This window comes from Rutilus rutilus (genome assembly GCF_951802725.1).
Source record: "Rutilus rutilus genome assembly, chromosome: 10".
Lineage (NCBI taxonomy): Eukaryota > Metazoa > Chordata > Actinopteri > Cypriniformes > Leuciscidae > Rutilus > Rutilus rutilus.
The window spans coordinates 16748316-16762569 of record NC_140215.1 but is presented as its reverse complement, the minus strand read 5'-3'; the positions used below and the strand labels follow the sequence as shown (position 1 = coordinate 16762569).

General features: G+C 36.4%; 1 protein-coding gene across 2 annotated transcripts in view; it reads right to left on the bottom strand.

The window, feature by feature from the left end:
• The window catches only part of kcnh3 (potassium voltage-gated channel, subfamily H (eag-related), member 3), a 129516-nt gene that overhangs the window by 12455 nt on the left and 102807 nt on the right, over nucleotides 1–14254 (bottom strand). For both annotated transcript variants that reach the window (XM_084421634.1, XM_084421635.1), the window contains exons 9-10: nucleotides 12525–12724; nucleotides 11007–11256 (exon numbers count right to left, since the gene is read on the bottom strand). In XM_084421634.1, coding sequence (XP_084277760.1) covers nucleotides 11007–11256; nucleotides 12525–12724 — 450 coding nt within the window. The remainder of the gene's footprint in view (nucleotides 1–11006; nucleotides 11257–12524; nucleotides 12725–14254) is intronic.

The following is a 14254-nucleotide window of genomic DNA, read 5'->3' as shown; positions in this document are numbered from 1 at the left end:
AACAGGATTTCAAAAAATTAGAATATTACATGAAATCACACAGTAATTACACAGTGATACCATGGTCATTGAACCAGGTTTTGGTTCTTTTGGCAGTATGGGCAGGTGCAAATCCTGCTGGAAAATGAAGGAAGCATGTGAAAGTCATACTGTTACAGCAGAATACAAAGAAAAAAAGAAAATAATCAGGAGGAAAAAAACGCAGCAAAATACCAAGCGTTATGGTATTCTTCTAACGTCTGAAAATAAAACGAAGCAAATTCAGTCAAACTGGCTGATAAGGATTATTTGTAGAGCAACCATATGATTTGAAATGATTTGTTTTAGACTTTTTGAGTGGAAGTTCCCCAAACCGGAAGAAGATGGATACAGCCATGTTATATTAGGTGTCCAAGATCTATATTATAATTATTATTGGTTGCTTTGGTCTCTAGAAGACCTCGTTAGAGAGCCAAAAGCATGTATGAATCATAGGACCTGTCACTGACGGTAATTATTGACTGCGCTTTAAAAGGTCAGCTGGAAATGGGGTCAAAGTTGAAATTGTTTGAACTTTGGCCTCCATGTTATAGAGCTTGACTAGCATGCATTGCAGCATTATGGGATAGACTGTAGCTGACGCTTCAATCCATAGAGTTCAATGCATCAAGCAACATTGACGTCAGTCATGTGACAGGGCCTTAACAGGAATCTCTCTCTCCAACTTTTTGCTTCCTCCTTTCCTTGTCTTTATATATTTGCGTTCTACTCTCTTTCTTTCAGATTCAGTCTCTCGTTCACATCACAGCCCCGACAGACTGTAGCTCTACAGTGCAATAACAAGTGTAATCTCATTGCAAGGTGACATGAGTCTAGGTGGAGGAAGCCATTTCATATCACAACTTTAATTAAGACAATCACTCCCACTCCAACTGCAGCTCAGGGACGTCTGCGCGTGTATATATTGGTCTGGTTCTGAGAATAAGTGTTTATTGCTGTCTGTCTTGACTAATCATTCGCTTGCATTTCATGCTTCATTTTTTTTATCAGTCATTGCCAATTTGCTCTCTCTCTCTCTCTCTCTCTCTCTCTCTCTCTCTCTCTCTCTCTCTCTCCTGCTGTCTCTCTGTTTTCCCGTCTGTCTGTCTGTTTGTTTCTTATTCTCCCTCTCTCCAGTATTCTCCAGAGCCCCCGTGAATCCCCGGGTCAAGCTGTCAGATCGATAACGCCACAGGAAAGTGCCATTACTTTGCGTGTGTGCAGGTGGTGTGTTTTCAACATCAAACGCACATCCTCCAAATAGTCTCTTGATGACAGTGAGTAAACATGCATTCATGTGTGCATTCATTCACAGCTCTGCATTTCCTCTTCCTTTGAAGACAATAGTCTTACACTCAAATAATATTTACGCATAAATTTATGATCTATGTATTTTAATTCCATTTAAAATTGGAATTTGGAATACAGTTTTACAAAAACTTAAACATAAATGAAACAAGTAAGATTTTTGTAATAGTGTTAATAAACTAAATGTGTTTTAAATACAAATTAATCAGGTTTATAATTATCATAAATAAATTAAATTTTGTATTTCTATCTCTAATGGCTTGTTCCAAAACTAACAATATAAATAATTAGTTTTTATACTAATACATTTAATTGTTTTTTCACGATGAACAGATTTATGCTGATTTCAGACTATTTGAATAAATGCAAATTTTAAAATCGTTGATGATAAACTATGGCGTGATTTTTTTTATTTTTTTTTTCAGTGTTGCTCGTTTCATGACTGACATGTGTGCATCACATATGGATTTTTAGTTAATGTTAAAACTGTGTAAATCAAATGGATTTGCAATTATAATACAGGCCTAAATATGGGTTATAAATCTTATGTTCTAATGGTCAATTCACACTGTAATGAAACTGGATGTGTGAGATTAATATATGACAATATATACCCAATGGCATCATGTAAATGATGTCTACTGTATGTAGAATGTTTTGGAACATACAGTAGTTCTAGTGCGCAGAGTGAAGGAAGTGTGTCTTGATGCGTTTATTCCCTCTTACTGCATGTTCCTTTTCTCATAGCTTGATTCAGTCCCTCCTACATTATTTTCCATGTGTGTTGAGATCTATGGCTCTTGCCTTCTCATGTGTCAGCCTGTATTAATAGTCAAAGTACATTAATAAGGCATTAGCCATCAATTATTTAGTGTTTGAGAGAGAGATGGATGTGGCCTAGCAGCACGCCAATATTTGATTGATCAGAGCAATAGAGTCCAGGCATTTGGAGATAAAGAGAGCCCCCCACACACACACACACAGGAACCTTTAGCTCAGCGAGAGCTCGGCTCATCGTTTATTGTGACCTTTTGAGAGCCTTTATTTCCAGATTAACTGTAGGCACTGAATGACAAATAGTGTGTGTGTATATATATATATATATATATATATATATATATATATATACACATACATACATACATACAATATATATATATATAATAATAATAATAATAATAAAAAAAGTGTATATATATATATATATATATATATATATACACACACACTTTATTATTATTATTATTATTTTAGGGCAAAGGGCAATATATATATATATATATATATATATATATATATATATATATATATATATATATTTATTTTATTTTATTTTTTTATTTTTTGCCTTTTGTTCTGAAGCAGCATTTAAGGCACCATGTGAATAAATGTTATATATAAATAATGCTTGCTATCTTCCTCATATCGCATAATCTAGTACAAATCATTATCTTTAGTCCAACAAATATGTATGGCCCAACTGGTCCATACTCAGATAAAAGAAGAAAAACACAGTAAAAGTTTTATCGTCCATCAATGCTCACAGCTGTTGTCTTCCAGTTAAAAAAAACAGGAGGCACCTAATACCCTCAAAAGCAAACAGACGATGTCTGAGACAGTGCTGCATTGATGTTACATCTCAAACAGGACAGCAATTGCCCATAACATTGGCCCCTACGGTCTGGTGCATCACATAATATAATGATTATGAAAACAATCCTTGGATTATGAAGAAATGAAGGAGGTTGTCCTTGTGTGCATGTGTAAGCAAAACCCAAAGATTAAGACTCATACAGCAACTCATATGGCAGCAACAAACATTGTGCAGTCTCCAAATCTAAAATACATATTCCTTTGACATTTGCATCATCTGTAAGACAAAACCTTATCCTACAATTTATAATTTTTTTATTTTTAACATTTGGTTTTGAAGGTACGGAGCCCCACACATGACACGTGAAAAAAAAAAAAAAGTATATTGTGGCCACAAATTAACAATTTGTTCTCACAACTTACTAATACTTCAGCACGTTTTACTAATTAGTTTCCTCGTTTTAAGTAAATAGTGCGCACAATATAATTATTTGCCCCCTCGTTTAAATGATACTTTCTGCCCAGGGACTGCAGATGAAATTTAGCCCTGTGGCTAATTCTGGGACCGTTTTTTTACTGTCCATTGTCCCTGTCAAATAAAATAAAATGAAATTTAAATCATGGCCATGTTGCAATAATTTGTTCCCTTGTTTTAGTTGAATCAAAACGTGGGAACAAATTAGTTCAACATGGCAATGGATTACTAAAACGAGATAACTAATTAAGTCGTAGGAATGAATTCTTAATCCGTGGCCACGATTTAACTAAAATGAGTTTTGTAGAAACGACATGAGAGTATATAATGACAAAATTCATTTTTGGGTGAACCATTTCCTTTAAAGCAAAAAAAAGTGCATATGTAAATATGTATTTTAGCTATCATTCACATTTAGGTTAGGAGCTTATTATGAAGATTCCTACTGCTATTGGCCGAAGGCAGTTTCGCCTGCTGTTATCATACTTCTAAAAGCTTCCCATCAGGATTTTTGAAGGGCCTTTTAAGCTATGTACAATTCCCATGAATCCTTCCAGATGAAGCAGAAAGGTAAGCACAGTTTTATTAAATTACCCATAAACAAAATCTACTTATAACAATGATATCTATTTAAAATAAAACCACAAGCTTTTCTTTTCTTTTTCTTTTCAATTTGCATGTTTACATGCTTTTCTTTCCTATCATTCCTATTACGTATGTGTTTTTATTATTGTGTTTTTATCTATGGGATTGAAGCGAATTGATTAGCGCTGCATGACATTGAAAGGTCCTATGTAAATTCAGCTCATAATTACAAGCCATTAAGGATATCAGCAAAGGCATTTTATCACTGATCTATGTATCTGGTGTGACCATTTTTAGAGCCATATTTTTTTAATCTGTTTTCAATTCAGACGTTATTTCACAATTTTAGCAATGTGTTACATTTGTAAAACATGAGGCACAGATTTTTTTTTTGTTAATGAAATCATAAAATTTTAATATAGACCGGGGCTAGTTGTCACAAGAATATCACTGCATAAAGAACAGTCTTCCTAACTTGTCTGGGAAGCAGACACACTCTGTCAGTTCAAATCTAGACTAAAAACACATCTCTTTGACCTAGCATACACATAACATATAAACTTCTGTAATTCAATGTTAGGCTGCATAGATTAGGTCAGCCGGAACCGGGAACACTCCCCATAAATCCTGATGTACTCGTTACATCTAGTGGTGCACGATCAGGGATGTAGTGGAGGCTAAACGCACGTAAACGCCGTTTACGCACCTCCCAAAATTCGGAAATAGCGTTTGCCCACCTCCAAAGTGCGTTTATCCACCTCTACATTGAGGTGGATAACCTCTAAATTTTATCCACCTCTAAATTTCACGTTATTTGAGCGGACTTTGCTTTTCCAGTGCGTGATCGCCGATCGGTACATGATTCGAGCATTTGTGCCGTTAAGGACAGAGCAGAACGCGCAGCGCAAACACGGAGCAGAACATTGAGCAGAGAGCGCAGCGCGCCGACACACACACACACACACACACACACACACACACACACACACACACACACACACACACACACACACACACACGGAACAAAGAGAACGGCGCACACACGTAGCAGAAAACACGCTCGTGAAGTTACTAAACAAGCTGCGCGAGAATGAAACTTGATCGCAGCCGCAACATTAAAACAATGCAAAAAAAGAGATTTTTTTTTTTATTATTCATTACAGGCAGCTGGTTTAATGTAGGGAGCATGTCAAAACCCAACTGTACAAGAGATTCAGAGGGAATCAAGCCTGCACCAGGTTAAATACTTTTCCCTTTTATAGGGAAACACTGATCCACATTTTTCTGATAGACCAAACAACTAATCAATTAATCGATGAAATATTCAACAGATTAATCGACTGTGAAAATAATCCCAAATCCCTAATCATTATGTACAAGTGCATTGCATTGGAAGCCCTGGATATAAGCCTCCCTCTCTATCTCTCTTAAATATTTTTGTGATTTAGTAAACTTTATAGATTTCAACCATATTATTCCTTTTTGAGTCTCTTTAACAAGAACTTAGATTAATGTATGAATTGAATAGTGATTGTGTGACCTATGATGAGGGAACAACCAGTAATACTCTTGGTAGTACCATCAAATGATAGCCTATAGCGATGTCATCAGGATACACATACACCGGTAGGCAGTGGCCCACCTTTCCGGGTGACCACGTCGTGGTCCACCAGAATTTATAGTTTACCCACCTCTTTTTTTACCACTACACCACTGTGCACGATATATCGGCCGCCGATATAATATCGGCCGATATGGTCATTTTTTTACAGATCGGTATCGTTCCGATGTCAAAATAGGGCCGATGTGAACAGGCTGATAGTCATTCCTGTGTATTTGACGTGTGAAGTTAAAGAAGAAGTTGACGATGCTGACTCACGATCTTCGCAGTAGTGAACACGCCTGAGAGAAATGCACATTTCATACGGATGACATAAGCAGACATAAGTTTTCTTTCGTTTTGAATTGTTCTGTTTAAAAGTACACATTTCAAGCTTTCTATATATGTCTCAGGTCTGTGAGGCAAGTAGGCTACCTTATACCTGAGTTTCGGTTAATTTATGAGACGAGCTCCAGGTTCACGTGCCGGCGCCTCCGTGTCATGATTATCTATTTTCTACTTTATTTACTTCTTATTTATTTAATCCAGGCAATTGGTTGATGAAACATTGATCAAAATTAAGATACAATTAATACAAAACTAAATTAAACTTAAAGACAGGCTTTGTGCTTTCTGTTTGAGGTCTCTGTGAAAGTTTTAAAGCAGTCTTAGTGCCGCTTTCAGAGCGCTCACGTCCGTAACGGAGAACTGTCCCATCCGTAACATATTATTTTTTTTGTGTGTGAAATAAATTTCAAAATAAATGCGACTCAGTGCGACTTGTATGTCTTTTTCCTCTTCATGCCGCATTTTTTTTTAACTGATCGTTTTTTGACTTGTAGATATTCGAATATATTGCTTGATATTTGATGCCCGTTCAAATTAGATTTTTCTCAAAAGCGACACCACGTGTGATTTTGTGGATTACCGATATGCGCAAGTCTGGAGAAACAGGTGTTTATTTATTCATTCTCAGTGTTGAGAAACGTAGCCTTCATGCGTTACGTTATTGTGTTAATAATAACTAAAGTACCTACTTATGTTACATATTTATTTTGTATGAAAACTAGCGCGTTCGTTACTTCTAGATTAAAAAGTACCATTGTATCAGTCCTGCGCTCTCTCTCTCTCACAAACACGGACACGCGCACACAGAGAGAAGATAATTGTAAAATGAAAATTGACGGGCTAAGTTTAAATTTTGTTCTTGCTTGTTTTTTTTTTCTGTCAAAATGTCAGAAAGCATTTTGTATTATCCATCCCTGTTTTTAAAATTCGTTAAATGACGGACGTATTACTGTTAACACAGCCCTCATTATATGTCGGATTCATCTAACTTATACTTGATATTATTTTTAGAATAAATGATTCGTTATGCTATTATTGGACTCCTGTCTATTCATTGTCAACTGTTTTCTATAAATATGTTTGTATTGGCTAACATTTATTCAGCTAATGCTTGTCCTGTTTAAAATGTGCAATGTTCAAACGCAAAGACAGCATGTCACGAATAGAAGCCCTTTTCCCTGTGGTATTTAGTATCATATTTGGATATTGGAATATCTTAATTGTACACAATGTTCCTATGTTCTTTTTATTTATTTTTACTGTTTTCTAGGGGTTTCTTAATTTTAGACAAGTTGACCAGCACACATTATATGCAATGCAATATAATGCATGTGTGTCGTCGTCCCCCTTAATGACAGAGGTTAGGTACAGGCAGCCTACACAATCGTTGAACTAGGCTGGAGGCATAAAAACAGCACAGTTTTTCAGCACTTGTAAATCTCACCATTTAAACCCAATGAGCATGTTATACAAAACTCTCAGACATTGACATTGCCTATGCAATGCCTTTTCATCCTTATTCATAGTGTGAATTCAGGACACACTTGTATCCTTTATAAAAAATTATTTTTAAACAAATTTTTTTTTTTTTTTGAAAATCTGATGATATATTTTGCACACAGGTAAAGGTGCCCAATATCAGTCATTTCTAAAGTAAAAAAAAAAAAAAATGTGTTTTGGAAAATAGCTCTTTATTTGATTATCATAAAAATGTGTTTTCTATTCAGAGATATCGACATCTGTAAATATCGGTATCGGCCATAACAGCAATATTAATATCGGTTATCGGTATCGGCCACAATTTTCACATCGGTGCATCACTAGTTACATCATAAGAAGAATGGCGTCTATGCTAATATTAGTCTCTCTGTTTATCCTGAGGTTTACCGCAGTCTGCCGGATTCAGGCCGTATCCAGATCTGATGAAGGACCTGCGCCTGGACACGACGACACCGCAGTCCCGAAGTTTCAACTAGTCTCTCCCCTGTGAAGGCCACCCTTCTCCTTCCCTTTACCTCTGTACAGATAAAATGTTGTCAAAATAGTTCTGGTTCACATGGCTACTCGGAAGCGATAAATAATTCTGTGAATGAGCGGGCAGGAGCGCGTTAAGGGTTTTCTGTTAGAACTGTGTTGTGCAAGTGGCCCCTAAGTTAATAACTAATGATATTTGCAACGGAAGTGAATCAATCAAAACTAACTTTAGCCGGACAATAACTTTATCCCAGAGCTGCTGTAAAGCCAAAACAATCTCTGTTACTTTAATTTCCTATTATCACTGTAAAGCTGCTTTGAAACAGTCCATATTGTTAAAAGCGCTATATAAATGAAGGTGACTTGACTTGACTTGACTTGACTTTTTTCTCCAGCAGGCATTATCTATGTTGGCTTCAAATCTAATCTAATCTAAACTAATCTAATCTAATTACAAATCGATAGTTATATTAATCATATCTAAATAATAATAATAATAATATCTAAAACTATTATTCTCAAATCCCTGCCAATACATTACAGGTTTTATAGGGCTCAGCATGTGTTAAATGAACTGTATATTTTTGCATTTCAGCCTAATTGAAAGTTTTAATGTTTAGCTAGTAGACGTCATCAGGGTGCATTGTGTAATATCACTAGATTTGCAGAAGAAAGAAGACATTTACGTTGACGTTATTTCTGATTCTATTGTTATTTGTTATAAAAAAGTAACTTACAGGGTGGTTATTGCAGCAACCAGTAGGCTAAGTGACCATAGGTCACAAAATCATGCATCCTCATGGTTTCACATCTGGGCTGCCTGCCCAGCTCATTAAGCACTACAATACCATAAAAAGCACTGACCTTTTCTAGTGCAGTGCAGTGATATTCACACATTTCCAAAATTTAAACAGAAAATATCTCTGTTAACTCACGCGATCAATTGACTCAAATTCGATTGGCTATACTAGATCTGCCCGCAGATATGCACGTTATGCTGTAGTGTTATGTTTGTGTGGCAACATTTTCCTTCACATAAACTTTAAAGTACAGGACTGGAGAGAATGTTAGTAATGCGAATGTAAGTGTGGGAACTACAGACACTGTGCATGGAATAGCAATCACAGACTCAAGTACTGAGCTGGATTCCTAATGTCTCTTATGGCATGAAACCACAAGGTAACATCAGAATGCAGGCTTCATATTTCAACCAGCTATTGGCTCTTGGGTCAGTCAATTGCTCAAAAGCAGCATATAGCTCATGGGGAAAAAGAGGAATTTGTAGGTATCAGATGCTGTTATGAAAGCTGCCAACAGAGAAATCATTTTTAAGGGATCATAGTAATCCAAAAGGTAGACAAAATGATTCTGCCTTCTAAGATATCTTGTTTTGGCTAAGAAGGCAATCTCAGAATGCATTATTATGAGCTCAGTGAAAAAATCCTTTCAAGATGCCGGACCAGTCGTGAAACACAGATTATAAATGTTTCATTTAATACCTAAATCATAGATACAAAATGTGTGTTGTTTATGCTCTATAGAGTACTGTGTTGTTAGCTTGTTAACCTGTTAACGTTTTGAACTAAGTGTGAGTCGAAACTCCGGTGCACTTTGTGCTAAGAGCACTTTGTGTGATGAACATGTTAATAATTTAGCATATTGCTGGGTATGTGCAGTTCATTGTAATATTATGTTAATTACATGTTTGATTTTAATGCTATTTGGATGATTACAAAAATATTGTGTTGTAAAATTTACATCCTGAAATAAAATCTTTGATAATTTAGGTCCATATCTTATGAACTTTCATTTCAGTTAGAATGTTGCCTTTAGATGAGGTCACATTAGCGAAATATCAGCATAATTTCACGGCAAAAAGGTCCATTGTCAATAGTGTAGCAGTGAACACAGAATGCCATTTCAAACCAAGCATCTTTCTGTTGGTCAACATGACAAATTCGCTTGACCAACTTGCAAGCAATATCTGCATGTGGAACTTTTTCACCCTTGCTTGAAACAGATTCCTATTGAAATTACTTTATTCCGACTGAATACAGAATACATTTACAAAAACAGTAAATGTGACCGCACCTTTAGAAGGTAGTTGCCTAAGCAGGCACCTCTCTAGATTTTGGAACTGAGCTTGTATGTTTTGGCATGTCATGTAAGAAACCGTAGATAGCCACATCATCAGCAGTAGCTGAATCTCACAGATAATTTATGCATTAATATGCATAACAAAGGAAGACAATTAATGAGAAAATGAAGCCAATGCGCCAATTGTGCCCGTGTAAAGGGGGGAGGGGATAGTTACTGTTCAATAGACTTGAAAATTATATGGGAATCCTCCCTCGAAACAATGAGAACTACAGATAGTGGGAGGATGAGATCCGCTAAGCAAGTGAGTGTGTGTTTGTTTGATGAGGTGCTTTAAAAGAGTCATTATTTAGCTCATTTATAATGTCTCAGTTGTGTCATAAATGATACAATGATATTAATGGATGGTATGTGTGCGTGTGTGGGCAGTTTTTGTTGTATTGGCCTGTCTCAATCTCACAGAGGAAGCACAATTAATAGTGACAGGTAGGAGAAATTTAAATGGGTTTTGAAATTGCTGTGAAATTATAATATAAAAGCCAGCTTGCCTGACACCCAGAAATGTCTTAGCACTATAGCTGTAGTGTTACAAATGACATCTGAGTCTGAATGTAATTGTTTTGTTTTAATTTCAAAGGTTTTACCTGGTTACCACTTTTATTAAATAAGTACTTATAAAATGTGTGTATTTTTAGCGCCACTAGTGGCACCAAATGGAATTGCAATCTGTTTATTTGAGCAGGCTGACTTGTTTTAAACTTGTTTTAAATGCAATATACAATTCAAAACAGTTCAAAAGAACATTTGGGGCGTCATCTATTAAAAACAAGCATTTCTTAAACACAACCAGAGCAAATTTCAGCGCAAATCTTTCATTACATCATTATGTCGCAGTGGTCACAAGGTTTTTTTTTTTTTTTTTTGTACAAAAATCATTGTGCTCTCGTTTCCTCATTGAGGCCGATTGTGTGTATATATGTTTGTGTATATGTTTGTGTGTAATCTCACCCAGTATAGCCAGCACAGTGTTGTCCTTAAGCACTTCCATGGAACCCGAGCAAACAAAGTATATGGCTTGCAGAGCATCACCCTGGCGAATAAGGAACTCCCCAGGAGCACAGAAAGAGGTTTTGATGATGAGCGACAGAGAGCGCAGACACCCTCGACTGGCCGATTCAAACAGAGGCAGCTGCAGCAGCTCTTTATTCAGGTGCATGGCAATGTCAGCCCGCAGTTCATCTGGGAAGTCCTTCAGAAGCTAGGAAATGACAAAGATATTTTATTTTAAGTACTTTAAGAGTACACATCTCATTCTCAAAAAGCTTCTTTTTTTTTTTTTTTTACATTTGATTATCAAAAAAAACTGTAGATCAGTCTTCTACTTGGACTTGGACTAATGGGATATTACATTGAATATCAAAGCAGAGAGAGTGGGTTATGAGTTATGTAACGAGTGTTTTGAATTGGACTCATTAAATACATTGTGAGTGTAAGATGGAATCTCTTGTCTATGAGCACGACAGATATGGATGAGATAGTGAACGAGAGGCGGGTGGAAAGAGAAAATAAAGCAAATTATAAAAGACATGAGGGATTGTGAAACAGAATGAGAGATAGTAAGAGAGCATGGTGAAGTGAAAATGGAATAGAAAAGGATAATACGCTCTAATCTTAGACAGATGCATCAAATCACATCATTAATATCAAGAAGCCCAATAATATGCAATGCGGACTGGAACCAACTGTTGCATAGAGAAGCTAGAAATTGCATAAAATATACTATGAGCATGATATTTAATTCCAAGTGTTTATTAGTTTTGCTATATTTTTAAATGCTACAGGTCAATGGGAGATCCAGCATTTTCCTATTAAGAAGCGTAACATTCACATAGAGAAATGATGAATGCAAAATGCATTCTCTGTAAATGTTAACATTTTCTGCTGAAAGTCATGTAATATTGAATTAATTGTGCTTATTGCCTTGAAATAAGTGCACTTCAGAAGAGGCACCTTCCACAAATATAGTATATTTCAAGGTCATTATTCCTTACAAATCCAATTTAATATTTATTTATTTTATATACATTTAATTTTGATGTTTATCGCTAGACAATGTTTATTGCTAGACAATTGCACACAAAATTTTAAATAAAAATTGTCAAAACTTTGACAACAGAACAACGGCAAACCCAAAACTTGTACAATAGTTTGTCTAGCTGAGGTTGAAGATCATCAAAAATTTCTATATGTTAACCGACTCTTTCACTAACTGTTATCTGAAAAAACAAAAAAGATATTCGTACTCTTGGCAACCAGAAACCAAGAAAACCCAAGTGTTCAATGAGTAGATAAGAACAGCAGCTCTCATACAGCTACATCTTCAAAAAAGACTTCCTTCAAATATAACACCCACATGACTGCACACACTGTCCACACTCATAGTAAAATTATTTATAAATTCTGAACTTGTTTTGACAATGTATTAATGTGCGCGCACAGATTATTGAAAGTTATTTTAAGTCCTACCTCGCTGACATCGATGCCGTTGTTGACAGACCACGTTGTCTGAAAGCACTCCAGCATGCGCTGCGCGAGAGCCTTGGGCAGCCGATGCACGCGGATGAAGTCTTTGAGGTCTTTGGTTCGAGTGTGATAGAGCGAGCGCCGTGAGTACATCCGCTGGATAATGGCTGTCACGTTACCAAAGACCGCGGCATGCATGAGTGCTGGTGGGAGACACACAACAAACAAACAAACATTTCAATTTTAACCATGACATTCGGTGTGTCCAAAATTGTGTACTGTCTGAGTAGGTACTACATTTGAATTTGAACTTACTTTGAGACCGTTAAAAAAGTATGTTCTATATAGAATGAGTGTGTGTAGTATGAATGTAATCCGGATGTGCTACATCTGCCATGTTGTCACTTAGTAAAGAAACACTATGCACCTATATACTAAACACATAATAAGCATGCGCATGACGTCACCGTTTTCACAAATGAGCATTTTTATAGTTTACACAGAGATGATATCGTTATCATTTTCAAAAGTTTGTGTTTTCAGGTCTCCAAATCAGCATTGTCACGTAAATTAATGGCCAAAATGCAGAAAAAGTTTTCCGTTTATAGTTGAAAACACTGTCATATAAATTGCCCCAGAGGCAGATTGCCATTTACACATGGTGTTTATTACACCCAGCTAACAAAATTGCAAACCATTATTCCGTTGCAATGGACAGTCATTCACCTGTTGTGCATCAGAATGCATTCATGTTTATGCCACAAATGCAATCTCCAATCTTTGTGATCTCCACGTGTGACTGGATTCACCCGATCTAACCAGAGATGGATTTTAAGTGGCCTTTTGTATGAAGCTAGTTAAACAAACTCTGGCCATGTCCACACTAATACGTTTTCTTCTGAAAACGTAGATTTTTTCTCTCCGGTTTGGCCTTCCGTCCACACTGAGAAGGCGTTTTTATTAATGAAAACGAAGCTTTTTTGAAAACGCACTCCAAAGTGGATACATTTGAAAACGCTGTTTTCGTGTTGTAGTGTGGACTGTGAAACCGGTGGTATTTAAAAACGATGACGTAAATTTTGTCATGTGACGCATATTGTACCAATAGATATTCAGATATTCACTTTCACACTGCTGCTCAAAATATTCTACATTGCACACTCTTCATATCACAGTCCTGCAAAGATGACAGAATTTACTCACATTTGCTGTCCTGCAGCAAAACATGAGAGCAGTTTCGTTTTAGACCAAACATATGGTGACTGCATGCGACCTGGACCGCATCAGTGAATGGTGAGATATTTTACTAAATAAAATTATCCTGTCAGAAGAATTGTGTGATAACTTCAGTATTTATTTTTCACTCTGAATCATCTCAGTGATCTTTTGTAAGGTTTTACGCATGCGCAGTAAGGTGAATTTAGCGTTTTCAGGCATTTTTCAAAAGTTTCTCATCCACACTGAAACGTCCGATAACACCTGATAACGCTGGTGTGGACGGACAGCGTTTATAAACGAAAACGCCGTTTTCAAATGTATCCGGATTAATGTAGACGTAGCCTCTGTGTTTCAGTGTAGGTTTAGAGTTGACAAAACCCTGCAAATCCATCCTGATACAGCTCAGGTTCAGCAGGCTCACAATGCTCAATATAAATGAAGTGTTCTGGGTTTGATCCAGAGTTTGTGATTAACTCGGAAGCACCTGCACTCTGCCCAACTTGTTGGCAGAGGCT